The sequence below is a fragment of the Danio aesculapii genome, chromosome 17, assembly GCF_903798145.1.
Source record: "Danio aesculapii chromosome 17, fDanAes4.1, whole genome shotgun sequence".
In the NCBI taxonomy this organism is placed as follows: Eukaryota; Metazoa; Chordata; class Actinopteri; order Cypriniformes; family Danionidae; genus Danio; species Danio aesculapii.
Window position 1 is genome coordinate 27,253,119 of NC_079451.1, and position 15,502 is coordinate 27,268,620.

The window sequence follows — 15,502 nt, forward strand, 5'->3', positions numbered from 1 at the left end:
TGTAAATTACTCTTATTTACTTATGAAAATGAAACGTTTTATATATATATATAAAAACAAGATGATAATTGGTCATGCAACTATACGCAGTGCACAAATACAGAGCATGTGATCTTTGCAGTGCCCAGAGTAATATAATTCTACATGTTCATTGGGTGACGAGAGCTGTAACGCCATTTAGAAGTTTAGTTTAAAACCAGGAGTGTTCTCATACTGATCGCGATTGGAGTACTCTTTTAGAAGCATCACAAACTGTTTTGGTAACCACCAAACACAGACGAATTTTATTTAATATCTTGCATAGAACATATTTCAACCCCCTACAGACTAGACATACTTAGTTTCAAGACCTCTGCCATGTGTCAAAGGAGTAAAATATCTACTGGGACACTGCTTCATATGCTCTGAAGTTGTCCAGTTTTGGAGACATTCTGGAAGTTTGTCATAGCAACAACTTCTGAAATATTAAATTATCAAATTGATCCAGATCCTACAATTTTTAATCTGATATAATCCTGGATATTAGGTGATATCTGTTCACTTCACGTGACCTATCACAAAAGCTTTTTTTTGCTTGCAAGCACTGCAGCTAAAAATGTATTTAAAAATGTCAATGTCAATTTCTGTTTAACAGAAGATTTTTTCAACACATTTCTAAACATAATAGTTTTAATAACTCATTTCTAATAACAGATTTATTTTATCTTTGCCATGACAGTACATAATATTTCACTAGATATTTTTCAAGACACTTCTATACAGCTTAAATAGACATTTAAAAGCTTAACTAGGTTTATTAGATTAACTAGGCAGGTTAGTGTAATTAGGCAAGCTATTGTATAATGATGGTTTGTTCTGTAGACTATCGGGAAAAAAATAGCTTGAAGGGGCTAATAATTTTGACCTTAACATGCTTTTAAAAAATTAAAAACTGCTTTTATTCTAGCCGAAATAAAACAAATAAGACTTTCTCCAGAAGAAAAACTATTATCAGACATACTGTGAAAATTTCCTTGCTCTGTTAATCATTTGGGAAATATTTAAAAAGGGGGGCTAATAATTCTGACTTCAACTGTATATATATATATATATATATATATATATATATATATATATATATATATATATATATATATATATATATATATAAAAAAGTTAGTTCCATCCAAACAGAGCTCAAGGATGTGACAAAATAGTTGACAAGTCGTCTGAACAACAGTTCATCCATAGTTGTTCATCTTCACCTGTGTAAGATAACCTCTAGCAAAGATTTGCTGGTGTTTTTTACCTGTAGTAACGGACGCAAAGAGCCAATCTGCTCCCAGCCTCTGAACTTCTGAAAGTCACCGATCTCGCTGGGATGGAGAAGGACCTGATGACCCCGGAAGTTGCTGTATTCATATAACACCCAGCTGACAACAACATACAAAGACAATTACATTACTTTTATGTAACTAAAAAACGAACCTAAGTTTTAAGTGCCATATTTAGCAACCAGTGCAGAACTTGTTTGAAATGAAAAACTACCATCAAGATTTAATAAAAAATGCAGTAACATTAGTTCTGAATTTGAGAGGTTAATAGTTACAGACTATTTGAAAAAGCTCCAGAAACCACTCACATTCCTCCATTGACCAAGAGAGAGTTGACCCGTCCATCAATGCCAGCCAATGACAGGTTCAAAACACCTTCAGTTAGAACTACTTTGCGTCCTCTGAAGCCGGATTTACAGAAGAGTGTGATGGAGGGCATGGAAAACTCCTGAGGTAGACAGAGGAACAGTTTAAAAGTGGTTATGATGAAACAAAAACACAATGACTTATTCTATTTAATGACATGACCAAAACCAAGGCTGTCTTGTCAATATTTTAGTACTGTAATTTGGATCTTTCAGTCAACAAAACAGGGAAGATGTGCCACTAATGTCCACAGAAATATTTCCTGCCAACATTTAATCACCACCTCACATTTTTGTGTCAGAAAAAAAGGTGACACTTTTTTAAAATACATATAATGCATCATATAACTACATGACACGTCATAAAAACATTTATGCATTTAATTATTTCTAGATATTATTTTTCAGAGAATCATCATTCTTGCTGTCACAACAAATTGTCATCTCTTAGCCAGATAAATAACGTATTATGTTCAAGTATAATATACAGTAATAAAAAATGCAATGTAAAATGTTCAAATCTGAAGTGTTTATCAATGAAACTCTCTCTCTCACACACACTAGCTCATCCTGGAGCAAATGAAATATTACTCTGCCTGGCCTGGGGATGTTTTCTTTATTTGTACTCACATGTCCTACAGTGTGGACAGAGCTGATTTTGCAGTCTTCGTTGAGTAAGCCCAGTGCCTCAGGATTGGGGTATTCTCCTTCCTCCAGTACATACATGTTGTCAGTGAACTGTGGGCTGTCGAACACCACCCAGCTTCAAGCGCAGACATGCACAAAGAAATGCGGATTACTTTGAAACACAGTGCTATTCTGTTGATTAGTTTGTTGGGTATTACTTTAAGATTTTCTTCTAATCACAGTTAACCAGGTACAAGACATTCAAGAAAACAATTAGTAATGTTTTATTGTGGCTGTGCTTTATAGCATAATTACATACCTCCCAGCTAAAACTTTGCAGGACATTGGGTGAAAGCCCTCCGGCAGGAATGCCACACTTTCATCTAAAGTCTGCACTGTTCCCTGGAACCCCGGCTCTGAGAACAACTGCACCTGTGAACCACAGACAGCCAGAGAGTTTCATCAAATCATCAAATCAATAGAGCTTCAAAAAATGTCACTTTATTTTTGGGAATTTAAGTAAAGTGTTTTTTATCATATGAATAGTGCTACAAATTGTATTCCAAAACTGATTAAATTAAGCAATTAATGATAAATGAGTAAAAGTCGTGCACATATTTGGATTTGTGCCACATGAGAGGGATATATCAGTGTTTGTATAGTGCAATTCTCACGCATTGCTAGTTTCACTTCAGCTTTATAGAGAATGACAGCATAATTCCTGTTTGTTTTACACTAACCATTTTCATTCCTATTTCTAATGTTTCTAATTGTTTTCTTTAAATGGGACTTATCCATTCTTGTTTTCTCTGAATAATGCAATTTTAACCCAGTGCAACTTATGCTCCTGGTAGCTGACAAGAATAACAAGATCCTCATTTCAATTAAAACTATTCCTTTCTGAATAGAAGCCACAGAACACAACACCTATCATTCATAACGATGAACATGTTATCATTCTCTCATAAGCGAATAGGACCCAGCAGGCACAGGACATCACGTCAGATCAACGTTGTACCCCGACATCGTAGGATTTGCATTTTGGGTAGAAATGAAAATTGTGTTGATGTCAGAATCCAACGTCGGACAGATGGTAGATTTTGGTGACTTTCCAACGCAACCTAAAAACAACCTAATATCAGCATGTAATGATGTTACAGCTTGACGTTGTGTTGACGTTACCACCATGACGTCTATCAGACATTGGATTTTGATTGCCATACCTGATGAATAAATGTCAGTATTAGACATTAATATGCCGTTGGTTTGACATTGGATTTTGGCCACTTTCCAACACGACCTAAAAACAACCAAATATCAACATCTAATGATGTTACAGCTTGATGTTGTGTCAACGTTACCACTATGACATCACTCAGACGTCAAATTTTGGTGGCCTACCTGACAAATAGATGTCAGTATTTAACGTCAATATGACGTTGCTTTAAGATGTTGGCTCAACAATGGATTTTGGTCACTTTCCAACACAACTCAAAATCAACCAAATATTAATGTCATTTGAAGTCATTATTCGACATCAAAATAACGTTGCCATTGAACGCTGGCTAGACACTGAATTTTGGTCACCTGACATTATTACCTAAATCTAACCTAATATTAACCTCTTAAGACGTTGTGTGCCTGCTGGGGAGTGTTTCTTTCAGGCTGATCAATTCATTAATTTAGATGCATATATTAGTGTATAAAATGTGTGTAATGTGTTTAGATATCATGGATTTACAACACACATTTCAACTAAACTTACCTTATATCTGGACAGTCCTTCAGCCTGATCCTGTGACACAAAAACAACATATGAGATGTGATGGCAGCACAAATAAAAAATCTAAGTGTTATTAAGCAACAATGCAACTATGGCAAAGATAACATTGCAAAACTATGGCAGATATTGCAGACAAATGATTACCAAAACCACAGGCTGCAGAGACAAAATCCTGTTGTTGCGTGCACCCCAATCTTCAGGACAGCCGTAGAGACCCTTTTCCAAAATGTACATTTCACCTGAGAAACGTTCCTTCTCAAATGCTATCCACCTGTTCAGACACATGTTAAAGAGTTTGACTGATCGGCTTATTTCTTTTAATAAAAAAACCCCAATAAGATCCTCATTTACTTCCAATTTGCCCAGATTTCACATCCATTAAAGAAAACAGACATATTTCAATTAGTCAATCTTAGACAGAAGGCAAAATACCCATAGAAAACAGTAGATTTTAGACCGTTGAGCATGTTATTCAAACAGTTTCCTCATGTAAATGTGTGTAAATATAGTTATTCATTTAGTTTATATTAATATTTTTTTACATTTTATATTAGATTTTTTATATTAATATATTTTTATTTTATATGATTTTTAAATTAAAAAAAAAAAATTATATTAATATTAGTTATGTAACTGATTAATATTCAAATGATTAGATGATTTGTGTACAAAAATATAGATTTTACATTTTTAGTACATTATATGAGAGGTCTACTGCAGCTTTGTTTAGCAAACAAGTGATTATAATTGGATTCACATTTGCATAAACCTTAAATAAAAGTTAAGAAGTTATGTTTTATTTTATTTATATATCATATACTCTCAGAATCTTTCTGCATAAATATTTAACATAATTCTGTGGAGAAATAGCAAAAAAGTATTTCTTTCTGATTCTGTTTAGCCCTCTGTAAACCACGAGGGGTACATTTACATTGTGAATCAGTGTTAAACACTATAGTTTTACTCAACTTCAATAAATTTTCTTATCAAAGCCACAGCCTTAACTCTGAAGCAGCACTAACGGTGATATGTATATTTTTTGTGCGTAATTGTTTGAACGTGAACCAGAAGAGAGTGGGGGTGTGGGTGTGTTTGCCACACCACGACTAAAAAAACTCTTTAATTAAACAAAATACACACAGTATGAGTCTGCCTCAGGATATGTGACACCTCGCACTCATGTGCCACTCCTTTCATTATCACCAGAGCAGGTATGAACTCAACCAAAAAATAGCTTTACAACTTACCACATTAGACTTACAGCTGCAGCCTAATTAAACACAGATCTGGGTTATTGATCTACTTCAACTGTGTGATGAAATATCTGACATACTCCATAAATCATGAATTAAACAAATGCCACAATTCAGAGTCAGCAAGACTGTCTTTTATGCTTTTTGTTATGTTTCTATTTCCTTTATCTAAAATTCGAATGTAATTTGATCCTTTAAAAATCATTCATGATCATCCACTCCAGAAACATTTCTTCTTATTATAATTAGTTTTTTTTTCAATAAATTTTCTTCTCAAAAATACACAGTGTTAAATATATAGCAACTCTTCATCTGAAAACATCTTTCTCTGCACACACTAACTTTAAAAAAACACCGGAAATTGGACTCAAAATGAAATTATTCTGTCAAAGAATAACACTTGTTACATGCAGCACATGGAATCAATTAAAGTACACCAAGTTTCAAAATACTGGCTATTGTTGACATTACAAAAACTGCAGAGACTTTTATGCTTCAGTTTTACAGGTATTTGCATGCAAAACATGCAATCCACCGTTTTAACACTAATCTTTTTGGTTAGGAACTGTATGTCCACATGTAGTCACTTTCAAAAGCATTCCAGTAAAAAGTTTTTTTTTCCTTTACTGTTTGCTACAGGAGGTACAGTAGAAACATGGTATGATAGAAAAGAAAAAGGTTTACAGTATTGCTTACAGTGAACAAAATATCCACAAAACACAAAATAGAATTCTGAACCAAAAAAAAAAACAGCAAAAAAGCCCAGATAAAAAGGGGTATCTAAAAAAACACACAAAAATGACTGTTTCTAACCTTATCTGAGTGTAAATGTAATAGAAAAAAAAAATAAGCCCTGCCAATGAGTCTAAGCCAGACTGAAATCAGTTGTGGTTAAACCAGTCTACCCGAATCAGCTGTGTGTCATTTATTCAACTGTTTGTTTATTATCAGCTGAGATATATTTTTATTGTTTTTAAACTGATATCACTGCAGAAGCAGAGATTTTTATACTGTACCTAAGGTTTGGAATATTGTTTTTGCTATTGTGGGAAGTTGTGTGTAAACATTCATAAATACTACAAAAACGGTCCATCATTTTGTTGGGAGGTATAGCTAGTTAAGAAAATGTAAGCATTGCGGAAATGATTTAAAATGTGTGAATGGTATGATCAGAAAAGACAGATCCTCTGCTAATTCGCGATTCCTGTAACGCTCCAGGGACAGACGAGTCTTCGCAAAGGTCCAGTTTCCAGAGGCCAGAGGAGAAATGGTCGTGCCCAACTGAGCCTGGTTTCTCTTGAGGTTTTTTTAATTCTTCCCTTTCGCTAATTGGTGAAATTTTTTCCTCACTGCTGTTGCCACTGGCTTGCATGGTTCGGGATCTGTAGAGCTGCGCATCGATGGATTACTCTTGAGTGTGATTATTAAACCACACTGAACTGAGCTAAACTGAACTGAAACTCTGAAAACTGACACTGTTTCAATTTACTATGATCTACATTGTAAAACACAATCTACATTGTAAAAGCGCTATACAAATAAAGGTGAATTAAATTGAATTGAATAATGGGGTAAATTTTCAGCCAGGCAGCCCGAGGGCTTCCAGTGACCTGTCTTTCCATTACAAAACTGTCACGTTTAAGATCTGATTTCTTTAAAAATCAGCGATCTTCACTGCCTGTTAGTAATACGATATGAAGTGGGTCTCAGATCAGACAAGAAGCACTGCGTTAAATTCCATTTCCCCCGAAATGTCTTTAAAATATGACAGTTTACTTTACCACAGTATTTTCAATGGAATTTCTGCGCTAGTCTGTTGCTACTGAAGGCACTAGTGGTTACAACGGTCTTTTATCTCGTTTTATGTTTGAACAACTAAACGAATGCTTAAGTCTATTTAACTGAATGTATTGTAAGTACATTACAACATCGATGCTGTAAAAACAACCTTGTGAAATTGAAAATAGTCACGTTAAGCTTTCACCGGAAGTTTATCAGTGGGTTTAAAACTCTAGCTGTGCATAGAGCCCATTGTGTTTAGAGTTTTGAAAATGTGCCAACTGGTTGAACAAATGCTTGTTAGCAGTGGTGTAGTCGGGGCTATACGCACGTATACTCAGTATGCCTACTTTTTTCCACTAACTATTTGGGTATTACGACTTCTGAGGATCAATAATTGCGTATACCCTCGGTATACTCACTTGTTTTGCTGATTAGACTTCCCTAATTTACGTGTATTCGCATCCCTTAACTGTATACCAAATGTTTTTTTTTAACTCTCATCTTAATTTGTTGCAATTGGTGCATTTTTGTTCATATTTTGGTAAAATGATAAAACAGCATGGGCGGGTTGGGTGGGTAATAGTACACCACCTTTTTTTTTTAGGACTACACCACTGCTTGATAGCATAATGTTGAAAACAGTTGTGCCGACTCATATTTATGTAGAAACAATGATCAATTTTTAGAAATTGATTAATATAAATCTCAAAAGAAAAGTATTTAATAAAATGAAATAGAATAATATAAAAAAATCTAAACACTTTCAGTACCAACTAAACTACTGACCTGAGGGTGGTTCCAGTTTCACTTTTGAATAATAAGTTATATAATGACAGACTTATCATTTTTGAGTGAATTGCTCCTGATTTTATCTCTGTAGGCAGCTGCTCACAAGAGCTGATAACCATTTTACTGTCAGATTTATGATCATTCTACGGTCAAGGTTTATGATAGAAAGCAAGAAAATAAGAATGAGCGTTCCCTGAAGGGGAAATGGAAAGTTTGGATGTAAATGGGAATGAACGGACAAGTAGACTCTTACACGCCAGAGAGGACTTCCACCGATTGTGTCTTTACACCAAAGCCAGTAGCTTCCATGCTAATGACAGGTTCCAGCAGGTCCACATTCATCCCTCTCTCGCTGAAATCCTGCTCGCTGAACATTCTCACGTGAGGAGTCATGAAGTCCTGCAGGAAGCAAAACCATGCAATAACTTACAATATTGTTATTCCAAGAAAACAGCAGTGCGCATCAGAAAAACTAAGGACTGTTAAGTCTATGAATGCTTTTCTCAAATCTTATCCATGAGGAAAACTATATTAAATATATGCTAAATATATGTTATAACTATGAGGCTCAATAAAATCTAGTTTTGAAATTGAAAATACATTTAGGTGGTTTATTACGCTGTGGCAACCCCTAATAAATTATAAATATATTTAGGTGCAAATTCAATATACCAAATTATATTTTTAAATATTTCACGGTTATGAAAACACATCTCCATCCTATCAAAGAATAATTTACGTACTGATTAGGAAGAATTGCACTCTAACATAGTTTTTGAGTAACAGAAATATCTGTAATGTACAAATGAACAAATTATGAACAACTATATATATATATAGCTGTGATTTTTGTCTGCTACTGTACAAGAAACAGAGTACAAGGTTTTCCAGTGTGGAGAAAATTAGGCAAATATATTTCTTTAAACCTTTTTCATTTTAAAAAATATAGAAGAAATTATCCAAAATACATTTTAACACATACAGTACATTAAAAAATATTTGAAAATCTTCATTTCTGAGTGTATGTGAGCATACGTTGTTTTTATTTATCTAGTATTAATCTAAAGACAGAAATGATGTCCTTGTACATACTGCCAGCAAAGGACGTATAGAGAGGAGCCCTTCTTCCAGTCCACCCCAATCTGTGAAGTCAGCATACTCTCCTTCTTCCAGAAGATACTGGCGCCCATCAAACCCTGGTGCAGAGTATCCAACCCAGCTATAGGTGAACAACAACACAACCCACTGTCAGATCCAGGAAAACCCAATAAGCTATGAGTAAAATGTATCCTCAAAACATGATAAATTCACTCACATGCCACTGAGGATCTTTAATGAGCCGACAGAACGGAGTATGTTTCTCCTGGTGCTGTCAGGACTCTCAGTCTCCTCTTCTTCATTCTCCTCTTCTTCTCCAAAGTTGTAGATGTCTCTTTCAATCTCCATGCACTCCCCTTGAAACATCGGCTTTTCAAAGAGTAATACCTGGTTTGGGAGAGAAATAAAAAAAGAAACTGTAGAACCTGCATATTTGGAATAATTACAGTGAACAGCATTTACATTTAATCTATGACAGGCACAGGATCAAAGTTCTTTTAAATATACTGTAGAATGTGAATACTCATGGTTTCACTTTATTTGGATTAGGCATTGTGTTGACTACAAGTCATTTTGCAACTACATGTCAACAGACTCTCATTAGAGTGCTAGGGTTAGCTGCAAAAATTGAAAAATTGAAGTGTACTTGCAAAGCACTTATGTTCAGTACAATTGTACAATAAACAATATTGATGAAGCAGTCAAATAAAATGTTTACAGAGATTAAGCAGTCTTGTCATCCTCAAATGATTGCGAGATGTTGCAGAGTTACTTATAGTTAGGACCAGACAGAATCTGCAGGTGTTTTTTGCTATTTCTGCGGAGAATTTTGGTAAAAATTTGCTGATTTCTGCAGAATTATTATGGGAGTATCATAACTAAAACCTTAATATGTGAAATAAAAAATAATATCTTTTAACTTTTATTTAATGTTTAAAATGCAACTCCAATTGGATTCACTTTATTTGGTAAACAAAGCAATATCTCTACTGAAAGACAGAAAATATTACTGTACAAACTGCATCGTACATAAATCAGATGAACATTTTCATATTAGTCAATAATATTACTGTAATTAATAAAAAAAAACTAAATATAGATTTACACACATTTACTCAAGTAAATACACACAATTAACGATGGTCTAAAAATCTGCGGAATTCTGCTGAAAATCTGCGGAATTCTGCTGAAAATCTGTGGAATTCTGCATGCGCAGATTCCGTGTGGGCCTACTTATAGTTAAGTTGAAGTTAAAAAGTGGTAAATGGGGACCATCAAAATTAAATAAAAATAAACCAATTTTTCTATTAAATTGTTATCAATAAAAATCAATAAAATCGAAACAAAAATGTTATAGTTTTAAAATGAATTGAGTGTATATATTTTCTTATACATTTCTGACACATAAATTCTTTAGTTTGTTTAGTTGTAATTTCTGTGAAAATCTGCATTGTTTTTAGCTTCTTAAATATTGTTTTATTTTGATGACATAAATGTTTGCATTGAATTAAAATTTAAATTAAACCAAAACAGGGAGCAAATTGAACATTTTAAGCAATAAAACGTGTTGCGACAGTTGTCTGTTTAGCACATGTTTACAGCCCAGCAATTAACAAATAGCACAGATAACTGCAATAACACACATCCTGTGTGAATGGCCAATAGCACAACACCCGAGAAAAACCAGCCTCTCTGACAGTCTGAGAATTGTAAAATTGCTTTATTTCTTATAGCATACATGTGTAGTTTCTGACGGTGTGTGTTCACTTGAGGGCAGAATTTTCAGAATTCTGAGAATTCCACTTCCAGTGTCAGAGAGCCTCAGGCAAAGCCGACTCAAGGTCTTTATACTTTGCTCGGAGTGCAGCCAGACAAGACTTCAAGAATGACAGCAATTTTGTCAAATAATAAAAGGGGGAAACTTGAGCCACAATTCACAAAAGCTAACCTGTCTTCCTTGGTCCTTCATAAGCTTTGACTGCTTCTTGCAGGTAATATTTACTTGCAATTAAATCATTATCAGAAGACATGCCTCTGCTGGGAGATACAAGTACAGCCAAAACTCTGAGTGCGTCTAACTGTAGCTTCCAAGTCAGACACAATGCCGCTGCTCTTTCATGGCCCAGAAATCAAAAGAACAAAAGCTGGCATGGACTGAGCAAGAAAATAGCAAGCACAAGCCCCACCTCTGGGCCTGCTCAGTCTGGACCAGACTACCTGCACCAACATGTACTTGTCTTTCACCAAACAAATGTGCAAAATTAGTCTTTAGTCGTTAATTTTTTTTCAGAGAGCTGAACTACTCCTATTTGTGCAATCATTGTTGTATGTGATTTAACTTGTAGAGCTTACCTTCATTTCATTGGGATTTTCCACCTTAATTTCTCCCTGTGAACAGCAATGGAACAATTATAGTAAGCCTAAAATGGACATATATATATATATATATATATATATATATATATATATATATATATATATATATAAAAGATTAAAATGTGTGTGAAAGTAAGTCTTATGTAACTACCATTTTCATGGGCCGCAGTGACCCGACAAACGGAGTGGGAAAGCCCCAGTCTTGCGGGCAGGGATAGACTCCTTCCTCCAAAACAGCCAGAAGACCCTGGAAACCTGGGTCACTGAAGACCAGCCATCTGGAAACACACAATTACAGTAAGAATATACTCTAGCTATTGGGTTAAAAACTAGTAAAGTCTAACTTTCATTATGTAAATTAACAGCATGCTTCATGAAGTTCTAGCAAAGACCAAATGTGCCAAGAAAGAAATAAAAAAAAATGAAATTGACTTCTCCATCCAACATTCATCCAATAACAAGAAAACAACATTCCAACAGACACACAGACTCTTTCTCTCTCAGCTTCAATCGTAGGTCACATGCTTTAACCTCAAAACTTTCCACTTGATCATGCAGTGCAGTGAGGCCAAACATGAGGCTTGTGTCCTTCATCTCTAATTTTTGCTCAGTGTTCCACTATTCAGTGTTTGGGGGCAGCAATATTTTTTAATCCATTAAAAAAACCATTCATACTTTAACTGAGCATGGATGTATTGAATAGATCTATAGTGAAAGTAAAGACATTTATAATATAACAAAAGATTCCCTTTTTCAATTTATCAGCTGATTCAGAGAAAAAAAATGTACAAAAATATATTTAAAAGCATAGCACATGACTACAGTAATGGATGCTAATAATGAGCTTTAAAGTATTTTAAGGTATATGTTTTTAGATTTAAAATGATATTTAAAAAGATTGTATTGCTGTATTTTTATTTTAAAATCGCATGCTTTGTGAGCCTAAAGGCTGATTTATACTTCTGCGTCAAGTGCGCACGTATACTCCAGCACAGCCTTTGCACGGTCGCACTGCCCTCACCGTGACTCACATCAACGCTGATGCACACCTCTCAAAAAAATGTAACTACACATCACAACGACGCATAGCGCAAGCTCTGTGATTGGTCGGCTTGGTACCCTTGACGAGCGTGGGTGGTACTGAGAGCTACGAGCTTGATGAAGTGAGTGTTTACAAGTGTTGAGTCCCGTGAAGGAGCTTCAGATGGAAACTTTTGTTTTGTGTTTACATCATGATTAAAGTTCCCACCTCTGAATGAGCGAGTTTAGCTACTTGTAGCGTCCAGAAAAAACTAAATACCCTTGAAGAAACTTGGCACAGAGGAACATAAAAACCTACTGCCAACTTGCATTTCGAAAGTGTTATTGCAGAGCAACACAAACAGTGCACAGAAGTAAAAATGCAAGGCTATGTGCAAGGATTGCGCCATGGGACATGGCGATCACTCAACGCAGAAGTATTAACCAGCCTTACGAGACTTTCAAAAATTGTTTTTAAAAAGGTACCATCCCAGACTTTGTAAACAGTAGGGATGACTCACGATTCGATATGATTCATGATACTAATCTTACGATACGATTTAGTCACGATTTTTTAACAAACACACAGCGCCCCCTCTGTTCAAAAACTGTATCACGAGTCATTCAACATTTCTGCCGGTTTAAATTGTCATATATTTTAATCTAGTAAACAATAGTGTATATCAAAATATCACCAACATAAAAAAACTGTAAAAAATCATGAAGCTGTAGAATTTCTAAACAAATTGTTTTAATGTGCATTTATTCTTTTAATTTGAGCATTTATTTAAGACCAGAAGCTCACTTACACTCCACTGTGGACCTTAATCGATCCAGTACTCTGAGGAAGGCCAAAAGAGCAGGTTTCTATGGTGTCATCGCAGTATGACGATATTCGGCCCATCCCATTGAGCTCTGTGAACAGGTCTATTTGTGGTGTGCTGTAGTCCTGAGAAAAATAATAGTATCAAGTAACCAAAACATGCTTATGGTTCATATGCATTTGTTAAAACATGAAATATATTTTGGATTTAAGAGATTCTGTGGCTAATAGGACTAATGAATCAGAAAATCGAGGTCAAGTGTTGACTTGTGATTTTACTCACCCTTAATGCAAGCCTAATAGATCCAATAACCATGGGTGTGGATGGGAGTGCTGAGTCATTTTCCTCCACCTTCTCACTGGGCTCTGTCTCTGCCCACTCATTTGCTATGTCCGCTGGCCCTTCCTCCAGAGCGATGGATCGACCCTGGAAGCCTGGCTTTTCATACAGCAGCCAGCTAATGGGACAAAATATTACCAAACTCTGCATTCTAGTTATTATATGATTGATCAGAAGAATGTAATTGTTCTTACCATCCCCTGACGACCTTTATGGAGATGAGTGGAGAGAGTTTTAGTGATGTTGCATCCTCTATGTCTCTAAACACCTCATATGCCTCTCCTCCAAACTGAGGTTGTTGGAATATTACAATCTGTGGGCAAGAATATTGAAATATTGTTCATAAATGTGTTACTTAATCCTTCTCATTGCTTATTTGAAGCCTAAAATAAATTGGAAATTAAAAACAGACTTGCTAAATTATACTAAATGACTATAATTTATGATTAGTTTTGTATAGATCAATATGTTTGCAATACCTTTCCAGGACGCCTGTGGAAGCCTCTGACCCCTGGTGTCTAGAAAATCAAAACAATTGTCATTACTTAAACATAATTTCATAATACATTTCAGAAAATGAAGTGTTCTTGATGACATCACTGAAACATCTCAGCTCATGACAGTACTGTGATCAGTGGTGCTCTTAAAAACTGAAGCCTAGAGGGTTCAACATTCCCTTTGAGTCTTAAGACGACATTGACAGAATTTCCACTGTAAAAACAGCAGACAGGTACAGACAAACCCAAGCAGTTTCCTAGGTGAAACAAGACTTCGCCACATCCCAGCAGTGAATATACTATAAACAAAGACTTTATACACATTAACCACTAGAATGTGTAGCACATGCGATTCATAATACAATTACATAGACATATGCAACTTTAATAGTTGTGGTGAATTACGTATTAATTGAAAGGGATTAAACAGGCTGTTTAATTCACTAAAACATGCATTTTAGTTGATAACTTTGTAGGACAAATAAAAACACATTTTTAATAAGAAAATATATTAACATTGATGACCAATAGAATATTGTTTGTTTGGTATCTGGTAATAGAAGCATTCAATTTCAATACTAGTATTTGCAAAAATAAATACCACTTAAAGTAATATACACCTTTGAATACTGATATAAAATTGCTTATATACTAGTGGTTGAACAACTTTTTGGAAGTCAACTTTTATGTTATCAAAGTCGAGTCGACGTTAACTAGTTGCCGGTGACGTCATCAATGAAACATAAGGTGCAAATGTTTTGCAACATGCCACAATCTGCGATTCATTAGCAGGAAATATATACACATGCTGTTTGAGAGCTCATAACATGTTGCAAAAACATTATCAATGACTAATTTTAGTGGAAAACAAATGCATTGTTAAAAAACTTTCATTTTGTTAATAATGCAACATTAGCACCTGGGCTAATTCTACTGCTAAATAAATGCAGTCAACACATTGATCATGGCACATTCTAGTAAGAAACCACGTCATCTGCCCAGCGCATCTAATCAACGTCAATCAAAAACCATCACGGCAGAGCATTAAGACGACTCGTCTGTGCAACCCCTATTATATCCACACACACAAAGACATAGGCCAATATTCAGTAATTGAATTTATCGTGACAATGTATATGAACAATATTGATATCGTGGGCACTTCAAAATACAGCTAATAATCCTTTATTATATAATAAACTTTTTGGATGTCTTTTGAGGAATATTCAGATAGTTTTATTGGCAGCAGATGTTCATCACAGCACTAAATGCTTGAATACTTAGGCCCAATCTCAATTCTATCCCTTAGCCATTCCCCTTACCCCTACCCCTCGTTTTGCGCATTCACATCAAGGGGTAGGGGTGTCCCAACTCTCTTTAGCTTAAAGGCGTAGGGTTAAGGGGAAGGGGTAGCTACCCCTACGAATGAATATTTT

General features: G+C 35.1%; 1 protein-coding gene across 2 annotated transcripts in view; it reads right to left on the bottom strand.

The window, feature by feature from the left end:
* The window catches only part of crybg1a (crystallin beta-gamma domain containing 1a), a 73,224-nt gene that overhangs the window by 8,015 nt on the left and 49,707 nt on the right, over nucleotides 1-15,502 (bottom strand). For both annotated transcript variants that reach the window (XM_056476513.1, XM_056476514.1), the window contains 15 exons: nucleotides 14,049-14,087; nucleotides 13,764-13,882; nucleotides 13,513-13,687; nucleotides 13,216-13,355; nucleotides 11,538-11,664; nucleotides 11,363-11,398; nucleotides 9,228-9,397; nucleotides 9,005-9,131; nucleotides 8,166-8,311; nucleotides 4,233-4,359; nucleotides 4,071-4,100; nucleotides 2,625-2,737; nucleotides 2,309-2,441; nucleotides 1,622-1,761; nucleotides 1,289-1,412 (listed from right to left, as the gene is read on the bottom strand). In XM_056476513.1, coding sequence (XP_056332488.1) covers nucleotides 1,289-1,412; nucleotides 1,622-1,761; nucleotides 2,309-2,441; nucleotides 2,625-2,737; nucleotides 4,071-4,100; nucleotides 4,233-4,359; nucleotides 8,166-8,311; nucleotides 9,005-9,131; nucleotides 9,228-9,397; nucleotides 11,363-11,398; nucleotides 11,538-11,664; nucleotides 13,216-13,355; nucleotides 13,513-13,687; nucleotides 13,764-13,882; nucleotides 14,049-14,087 — 1,746 coding nt within the window. The remainder of the gene's footprint in view (nucleotides 1-1,288; nucleotides 1,413-1,621; nucleotides 1,762-2,308; nucleotides 2,442-2,624; nucleotides 2,738-4,070; nucleotides 4,101-4,232; nucleotides 4,360-8,165; nucleotides 8,312-9,004; nucleotides 9,132-9,227; nucleotides 9,398-11,362; nucleotides 11,399-11,537; nucleotides 11,665-13,215; nucleotides 13,356-13,512; nucleotides 13,688-13,763; nucleotides 13,883-14,048; nucleotides 14,088-15,502) is intronic.